Here is a 10,015-nt window from a genome sequence, read left to right on the forward strand (position 1 = left end):
CTCAACTAGGCTCGTAAGGCACGACCTGCCCTTGACAAAACCATGCTGACTATTTCTGATCATGCTAAACCTCTCCAAATGCTCGTAAATCTTGTCCCTCAGAAGCCTCTCCATCAGCTTACCAACCACTGAGGTCAGACACACCGGTCGGTAATTTCCCAGGCTATCTCTGTTCCCTTTCTTGAAAATAGGAACCACATCCGCAATCCTCCAATCCTCCGGAACCTCTCCCGTCTCCATTGACGACGCAAAGGTCATCGCCAGGGGCTCTGCAATCACTTCCCTCACCTCCCACAGTATCCTGGGGTTCATCCCATCTGGTCCCGGCGACTTATCTATCTTGGTAGCATTCAAAAGTTCTAACACATCCTCCTCCTTAATATCCACATACTCAATCTTTTCCATCTGCTGCAAATCCGTAGCAAAATCTCCCAGATCAGTTTCCACTGTGAATACTGAGGCAAAGTACTCATGAAGCACCTCTGCCATTTCTTCTGGTTCCACACAGACCTTCTCCCCTTCCCCTTTTATAGGTCCTATGCCTTCTCTTCTCATCCTTTTACTTTTCACATATTTATAGAAAGCCTTGGGATTCTCCTTAATCTTACCCGCCAAGGACTTCTCATGACCCCTTCTGGCTCTCCTAATTTCCCTTTTAAGCTCCTTTCTACAATCCTTATACTCCTCAAGATCCTTAACATCTCCTAGCTCCCTGAACCTTTTGTACACCTTCCTTTTCCTCCTGACTAGGTTCACCACAGCCTTCGTGCACCACGGTTCCCGCGACCTACCAAAACCCCCTTGTCTCATCGGAACGTTGTCATGCAGAGCTCCAGACAAACATTCCTTGAATATCCGCCACCTTCCTTCGGTGCTTTTCCCTAAGAACGCCTCCTTCCAGTTTATTTGTCCAAGTCACTTCCTGACTTCTTCGTATTTCCCCTTACTCCAGACAAACACCTTCCTCGAATAAGTGTTATAGGTGTGATAGAGGAGGGTTAAAGAGAGGTGGAGGGGTGGCACTGTTAGTAAAGGAAAACATCACAGTAGTGCAGAGGGAGGACAATATGGAGGAGTTAGGGATTGAGTCGCTGTGGGTGGAGTTGAGAAATAAAAAGGGAGAGATTACGATGCTAGGGGTATACTATAGGCCACCCAACAGCCCGAGGTCAGTGGAGGAAGGCATTTGCAGGGGCATTTTGGATAGGTGCAGGAAGAATAGGGTGGTTGTAGTGGGTGACTTTAATCTTCCTGGAGTGGCTTGGAAGGGGCCTAGAGTTGGGGGTACGGAGGGAGAGGAGTTTGTAAAATGTGTTTTGGAAGGGTCCCTAGAGCAGTATGTAACTAGCCCGAGTAGGGAAGGGGCTATACTGGATTTAGTGTTGGGTAATGAGCCGGGGCAGGTGGTTGAGGTAGAGGTAGGCGAACATGTGGCTAACAGTGACCACAAGTCCGTCTACTTTAGGATAAAAATGGAAAGGAATGAGTGCCGGCCAAACGGGAGGGTGCTGAACTGGGGAAAGGCGAGCTATAGCCGGATTAGGAGCGAGCTGAAGGACACTGATTGGGAGGGACTGTTAGCTGGCAAGTCCACGGTTGGCAAGTGGGAAGCTTTTAAGGGCAAACTGAAAATGTTGCAGGAGAGGCATGTTCCGGTTAAGCGGAAGGATGGGAAAGGTAGGATTAGAGACCCGTGGATTACAGGGGGCATCGAAGACTTGGTGAGGAAGAAGAGGGATGCGTATGTTAGGTCGAAACAACTGGGTACGGAGAGTGCGCTGGAGGAATATAGAGAGAGTAGGAGGGAGCTAAAAAGGGGAGTTAGAAGGGCGAAGAGAGGGCATAAAATGGCTTTTGCTGATAGGATTAAGGAAAATCCAAAGGCATTTTATTCCTATATTAGGAGCAAGAGAGTAGTTAGAGGGAAAATTGGTCCTCTTAGGGACAAAAGTGGGGAGCTATGTATTGAGTCAGAGGGAATGGGGGAGCTCCGGAATGAATACTTTGCGTCGGTATTCACGAAGGAGAGGGGTTCGGTGTCGTGTGGTGTCTTGGAGGGAGCTGTGGATCAGTGGCAGGAAATACCTATTCCGAGGGAGGAAGTACTAGGGCTTTTAGGTAGCGTAAGGACGGATGAAGCTCTGGGGCCTGATGGTATTTATCCCAGGCTGCTTAGGGAGGTGAAAGATGAAATTGCTGGGCCTCTGGCGCAAATCTTTGTCTCTTCTTTGGACACAGGTGAGGTCCCAGAAGACTGGAGGGTAGCAAATGTGGTACCGCTGTTTCAAAAAGGTAGTAGGGATAACCCTGGAAATTATAGACCGGTGAGTTTGACATCGGTGGTAGGGAAATTAATGGGAAAAATACTTAGGGGTCGGATATATGAGCATTTGGAGCGTTGCGATCTGATTAGGGATACGCAACATGGCTTTGTTAGAGGGAGGTCTTGCCTTACGAATCTGGTAGAATTCTTTAAGGAGGTGACAAAAACGGTTGACGATGGGAGAGCCGTTGATGTCATCTATATGGATTTCAGTAAGGCGTTTGACAAAGTCCCTCATGGTAGGCTGGTAGAAAAGGTTAAGGCGCATGGGATACAAGGACAGGTCGCTAGGTGGATTGAGAACTGGCTGGGCAATAGGAGACAGAGGGTAGTTGTTGAGGGGACCTTTTCGGGCTGGAGGCCAGTGACCGGTGGTGTGTCGCAGGGCTCAGTACTGGGACCTCTCCTCTTTGTAGTATATATAAACGACTTGGAAGAGAGCATAAAGTGGTGTGATCAGCAAGTTTGCGGATGACACCAAGATGGCAGGGTTGGCGGATACTGAGGTGGAATGTCAGGTGATACAGCAGAATATAAATAGGCTGGTACATTGGGCAGATAGGTGGCAGATGGAATTTAATCCTGACAAATGCGAGGTGATTCATTTTGGAAGGAATAATGCAGAGAGGAGCTACGTGATAAAAAGTAGACCGATTAGGAGTATAGAAATACAGAGGGACCTGGGAGTGCAGGTTCACAAGTCTGTGAAGGTTGCGACACAAGTGGAGAAGGTTGTGAGGAAAGCTTATGGAATGCTAGCCTTTATAGGAAGGGGTATAGAGTATAGGAGCTGCCGTCTAATGCTTCAGTGGTACAGAACGTTGATTAGACCGCATTTGGAGTACTGCGTCCAGTTCTGGTCACCTTACTACTGGAAGGACGTGGAGACCCTGGAGAGAGTGCAGAGGAGGTTTACCAGGATGTTGCCTGGCATGGAGGGACTGAGTTACGAGGAAAGGTTGGAGAAACTGGGACTTTTCTCCTTGGAAAGACGGAGATTGAGGGGAGACATGATAGAGGTATATAAGATACTGACGGGAATAGATAGAGTCAATAGTGAGAGGCTGCTACCTAGACTGGGTACAATTACGAGAGGTCATGATCTAAGGGTGAGGGGGAAGAAGTATAATTTGGATATGAGAGGAAGGTTCTTCACGCAGAGGGTTGTGGGGGTATGGAATGCGCTGCCGAGTAGGGTGGTGGAGGCAGGAACATTGGACTCGTTTAAGGTTTACTTAGATAGACACATGAGCGAAACGAGGATGGAGGGTTATAGTAGGGGGTATTAAATAGGGTCAGAGCCTCGGGAGACACCGGAAATGCAGACTTATATGTTAACGTTTTTGTCTTTTATTCCGCAGGTGGAGGTCCACCTTGTTGTCAAACGAGGGGCATGCACATGGTGGGTCGTGCGTGGGCTGCTCTTGGAGGTTCCGGGAGTGGCCTAGTACTTTGTGTCGGTGTGTGTGCTTGATCCTGGACCAGTAGACGGGCGCCGCAACAGCTCGGTGACGAGCACTGCTAGCTGTGCAGATACATGGATTTGGGCCTGTGTCTGTGGGAGTTTGTGCATTCTCCCTGTGGTTGCGTGGGTTTCCTCCGGGCACTCCGGTTTCCTCCCACACCCCAAAAATGTGCTCTTAGGCTGATTGGTTTACCAAATTGACACTATTCTCCCCTGAATCTGGCTAAGTTAGGGGTTCCACTCGTAGACACGCAGGGCAGGGTAGGTGTAGGAGGATGCGGCGGCGCGGGCTCGTTGGGCCGAAGGGCCTGTTTCCCGTGCTGGGTTGTTCTTTGCTCTTTGTTCTTTGTTCTAGCCTGCCTGATCCTATCTCGTTCCAATGCAATTGTGAAGGAGATAGAATTATGATCACCATTCCCAAGATTCTCTCCTACCGAGAGATCCATCACCTGCGCTGGTTCATTCGCCAGCACCAGGTCATGTACAGCCTCTCCTCTCGTAGGCTTATCCACGTACTGTGTCAGGAAACCTTCCTGAACACACCTAACAAACTCCTCCCCATCCAAACCCCTTACCCTTGGGATATTCCAATCGATGTTTGGGAAATTGAAGTCTCCCATCACGACAACTCTGTTATTATTACATCTCTCTAGAATCTGTTTCCCTATCTGCACCTCAACTTCCCTGTCACTATTGGGCGGCCTATAGAATACACCCAGCAAAGTTATCGACCCTTTGCTGTTCCTAACTTTCACCCACAGAGACTCTGTAGACAGTCCCTCCACGGCATCCTCCTTCTCTGCAGCCATGACACTGTCCCTGATCAACAGAGCCACTCCACCACCTCTTTTGCCTCCCTCCCTGTCCTTCCTGAAACATCTGAATCCTGGCACCTGAAGTACCCAGTCCTGTCCCTGAGACATCCAAGTCTCCGTAATGGCCACCACATCACATTCCCAAGCAGCAATCCACGCCCTAAGCTCATCTACCTTATTTACTACACTCCTGGCGTTAAAATAGATACACTTCAGCCCCTCAGTCTGGGCATTTCCCTTCTCCACCCCCTGTCTAACCTCCCTCTCATACTGCCTGCAGTCCTTCCCTACCTGGGAGCTAACCTCCTCGGTCCCAGTCTCCCCATCACTATTCCCTCCCCCCATCCTTTCTAGTTTAAAGTCCCCCCAGTAGCCTTAGCCAGTCTTCCCACCAAGATATTAGTCCCCCTGGGATTTAAGTGCCACCCGTCTTTACTGTACAGGTCACACCTGCCCCTAAAGAGGTCCCAATGATCTAGGAACCGAAATCCCTGCCCCCTGCTCCAGTCCCTCAGCCACGCATTCAGCCTCCACCTCATTCCATTCCTGCCCTCATTCTCCCGTGGCACAGGCAGCAATCCTGAGATTACTACCTTCGCTTTTCTCTTCCTCAGCTGCCTACCCAGTTCCCTATAATCCCTTTTCACCACTGCCTCCCTCTTCTTGCCTACGTCAGTAGTACCTATATGCACTACAACCTCCGGTTCCTCACCCTTCCCCTTCAGGATGTCTGGGACACGCCCAGAGACATCCCGGATCCCAGCTCCAGGGAGACAAACCACCATCCGCGACTCACGTCTACGTCCACAAAAACGCCTGTCCGCCCCCCCTCACTGTGGAGTCCCCTATTAATACTACCTTTCTGCTCTCTTTTTTAATTTTTTGACATACTGGCTCAGCTCCAGAGACCTGGCCACTGCTGCCTCCCTCAGATGAGCTGTCCCCCCCAGTAGTACTCAGGCAGGAGGACTTATTTTGAAGGGGGACATCCACCGGCGTGCTCTCCATCACCTGAGGTTTCCCCTTCCTAATAGTTACCCACGTGCCTTCTTCCCGTTGCCCTGGTGTGGCTACTTGCTGATAGCTCCTATCAATTATCTCCTCACTCTCTCTAATGAGCCGAAGGTCCTTGAGCTGCATTTGCAGCTCCTTAACCTGTTTCCATAGGGACTGCAGCTCCACACACCGAGCACAGGTGTGGATGTCTGGTAGACCAGGAGCCTCCAAGACCCCCCACATGTTGCACTGGCAACAACATACTGGCCTCACACCCATACTTGCCCCTTTTTAGTAACCCAGAGGAAAAAGTAAAAAAAAACTTATATCTTACCTTGCCTCACCCTTATCTCTTTGGCCCTGTGAGCCAAAGCCCCTACAGCACACTCAAAAACAAAAACAAACTTACCTGCTCTCAGTCAGACCCCCTCTCTCTCTCTCTCTTTTTGAGGTTAGAGGAGGGGGGAGGGCTGGGATACTCTACCTATGTAGAGTATCGGGATTCCTCACCGCTCTAATTTATAGTGAGGTAAAAAAAACTCTACCCCAGTGCCCTAGTAACTGATTCCAGTGCAAAAAGACAAGTACAAAGTTAGTTTGAAAAAAATCGCTGTACTCACCCACAAGCTCTCCCCTCGCAATCAAGTGAAGTAATGTATTAGTACTACGAAACAAACAAGAATTCGTTAATGTGCCACATAAAAGGTTGCAGGTCTTCGTGTTAAGAGATTAGCATGGATATCGGATTAGTTCACAAACAGGAATCATAGAATTGGGATAAACAGTTCATTTTAAGGTTAGGATAAAGTAAGTATTGAATTCACAGGGATTAATCCTTGTGGATCACTGACTTGCAATCAATATGAATTTATTTAATACAGTCAACTCTTCTGAAAGTTCAAAGACAGGTAGAAAAGTACATCGTTATGAGGAGACACAAAGTTCCCGTGTAGATTAAATGAAGAGGTAAAACTTGGACATGTTACACACAGTGTGGGAAAATTGAGGTTGCCACATGGTTTGGAAGAATACAAAAGCAGAGCATATTTCATATTGAAAGCCACTGCAGAATGTTGTGATATAGAGGGGCAAGGATGTCCTGGTACACGAATGACAAAGTCATAGAAACATAGAGGCACGCGGTGCAGATCATGGGAATTCGGCCCATTGAGTCTGCAAAGATTTTCTAACAGAGAATTTTACCTCGGCACACCAACCATGCTTTCCCATGGCTAATCAATCTAACCTGGTCTCCTTGAGAAAATAAGGGACAATTTAGCATGGACAATCGACTGAACCTGCACATTGTTGGCTTTTGGGAGGAGACCAAAAGGGGAGTTAGAAGGGGGAAAAGGGGGCATGAAATGGCTTTGGCTGATAGGATTTAGGGAAATCCAAAGGCATTTTACTCTTATATTAGGAACAAGAGGGTGGTTAGAGGGAAAATTGGTCCCCTTAGGGACAAAGGAGGGGAACTATGCATTGAGTCTGAGGGAATGGGGGAGATCCTGAATGAATACTTTGCGTCGGAATTCATGATGGAGAGGGGCTTGGTGTCTTGTAATGTCTTGGAGGGAGCTGTCGACCAGTTGAAGGAAATATCCATTACGAGGAGGAAGTGTGAGAGTTTTTAGGTAGCATAAAAACTGATAAAACTCCAGGGTCTGATGGCATTTATCCCAGGCTGCTGAGGGAGGTGAGAGATGAAATTGCTGAGCCTCTGACGCAAATCTTTGTGTCTTCTTTAGACACAGGTGAGGTCCCAGAGGACTGGAGGATAGTGAATGTGGTACCGCTGTTTAAAAAGGGCAGTAGAGATAACCCTGGTAATTATAGGCCAGTGAGTTTGACATTGGTGGTAGGAAAATTGTTGGAAAAAATTCTTCGGTATAGGATGTATAAGTATTTGGAGCGTTGCGATCTGATTAGGGATACGCAGCAGGGCTTTGTTCAGGGGAGGTCTCACCTTACGAATCTGGTAGAATTTTTTGAGGAGGTGACAAAAACGGTTGACGATGGACGAGCTGTTGGTGTCATCTATATGGATTTCAGTAAGACATTTGACAAAGTCCCTCACGGTAGGCTGGTAGAAAAGGTTAAGGCACATGGGATACAGGGACAGGTATCTAGATGGATTGAAAACTGGCTACGCAACAGGAGACAGAGGGTAGTAGTGGAAGGGTCCTTTTCTAGCTGGAGGTCTGTCACCAGTGGTGTGCCGCAGGGCTCAGTACTGGGATCTCCTCTCTTCGTAATATATATAAACGACTTGGAAGAGGGCGTACATGGTGTGATCAGCAAGTTTGCAGATGACACCAAAATGGCAGGATTGGCAGATAGCGAGGAGGATTGTCAGGTGACACAGCAGGATATAGATAGGCTGGTATATTGGGCAGATAGATGGCAGACGGGATTTAATCCTGACAAATGCGAGGTGATGGATTTTGGAAGGAATAATGCAGGGAGGAGTTACATGATAAAAGGTAGACCAATTAAGAGTATAGAAATGCAGAGGGACCTGGGAGTGCAAATGCACAAGTCTCTGAAGGCGGCAACCCAGGTGGAGAAGGTTGTGAAGAAAGCTTATGGAATGCTAGCCTTTATAGGAAGGGGTATAGAATATAAGAGCTGCCGTCTAATGCCTCAGTTGTACAGAACTTTGGTTAGACCGCATTTGGAGTACTGCGTCCAGTTCTGGTCACCTTACTACCGGAAGGACGTGGAGACCCTGGAGAGAGTGTAGAGGAGGTTTACCAGGATGCTGCCTGGTATGGAAGGACTGGGGTATGAGGAAAGATTGGGTAAACTGGGGCTCTTCTCCTTAGAAAGACGGAGATCAAGGGGGGATCTGATCGAGGTGTATAAAATAATGAAGGGTATCGATAGAGTCAACAGTGGCAGGCTTTTTCCAAGATTGGAGGCAAATATCACGAGGGGTTACGAGCTAAGGGTGAGACGTATAACTTGGATACTAGAGGGAGGTTTTTCACACAGTGGGTCGTGGGGGTATGGAATGCACTTAGTCAGGTGGTGGAGGCAGGCACGCTGGACTTGTTTAAGGTTTACTTAGATAGGCACATGAGTGAAACAGGGATGGAGGGTTATAGGAGACAGTTTTAAAACGGGTCAGAGCCTCGGGACGATACTGGAAATCTAATGCTGCATGTTAATGTTTTGTCTCTTTTAATCCGCAGGTGTGTCGGTCCACCTTGTTGTCTAACGGGGGACATGCACACGGTGGGTCGTGCGTGGGCTGCTCTTGGATGTTTCGAGAGTGGCCTAGTACTTCACGTCATTGTGTGTGCTTAAAACTGGACCAGCAGATGGGCACCACAGCAGCTCAGTTACTATCACTGCTAGCTGTGCAGATACATGGATTTGAGCCAGTGTCTGTGGGAGTTTGCACATTCTCCCTGTGGTTGCGTGGGTTTCCTCTGGGTGCTCCGGTTTCCTCCCACACCCCAAAGATGTGCTGTTAGGCTGATTGGTGTAACAAGTTGTCCTGAAACTATTCTCCCCTGAATCTGGTTACAATAGGGGTACCATATGCATACACACGGGTCAAGGTAGGTGTAGGAAAATGCTTTGTTACGATGGCGGCGAGGGCTCGTTGGGCCGGAGGGCCTGTTTCCCGTGTTGGGTTGTTCTTTGTTCTTTGTTTTGTTTTTGTTCTAAGCACCCAGAGGAAAAACATGCAAACACGGAGAGAATGTCAAGCTCTACACAGTCACCCACGACAGCAACTAAATCCAGGTCCTCACGCGGGGAGACTGCTGTGCTATTAACTGTACCACCACACGGCCCTGTCTGTCGCCTCAGCAACTGTGTTATTTCACCGTGAGACATGATACCCAGGCCGAATGGTCCCTTGTTTCTGGGCCCGATGACCTCATAACCTTAGTTAAAAGGACACGTGTTCTATGTCCTGCATGTTCATGGGAAGGAAGGGGAGGAGGGTTGTGTTGGCTGGAGTTCGGTGGATGTCTGCAAATAATCCTATACTGGGTGTGATTGAAGACTCTCTATTGTTTTGAAATTGAAGAGGAACAGGGAGAGGCCTGAGCTTTTTTTCCGCTCACCGCCCGGTTTGGGAAAATGGTCAACGTACCAAAGACCCGGAGGACATATTGCAAAAAAAATCGGAGGCACCAGCCCCACAAGGTTACCCAGTACAAGAAGGGAAAGGATTCCTAATACACACAGGGTAAGAGACGTTATGACAGAAAGCAGAGGGGTTATGGTGGACTGACAAAACCTAAATTTGGGGAAAAGGCTCAGACCACAAAGAAGATTGTGCTGAGATTGGAGTGTGTGGAGCCCAACTGTGGGTCAGAGAGAATGCTGGCCATGAAGAGATGCAAGCACTTTGAGCTGGGAGGAGATAAGCAGAGGAAGAGCCAAGTCATCCAGTTCTAA

General features: G+C 48.4%; 1 protein-coding gene across 1 annotated transcript; it reads left to right on the forward strand.

Annotated features, from left to right (window-relative positions):
- Positions 1-9,673: 9,673 nt before the first annotated feature.
- On the forward strand, positions 9,674-10,015 carry LOC145351587 (large ribosomal subunit protein eL42-like). Its single transcript, XM_080201178.1, is given in 1 exon segment — positions 9,674-10,015. A coding segment is annotated over 1 exon segment (321 nt). The 5' UTR covers positions 9,674-9,694.

Source organism: Carcharhinus amblyrhynchos, chromosome 13, assembly GCF_965287045.1.
Source record: "Carcharhinus amblyrhynchos chromosome 13, sCarAmb.v2.hapA, whole genome shotgun sequence".
In the NCBI taxonomy this organism is placed as follows: Eukaryota; Metazoa; Chordata; class Chondrichthyes; order Carcharhiniformes; family Carcharhinidae; genus Carcharhinus; species Carcharhinus amblyrhynchos.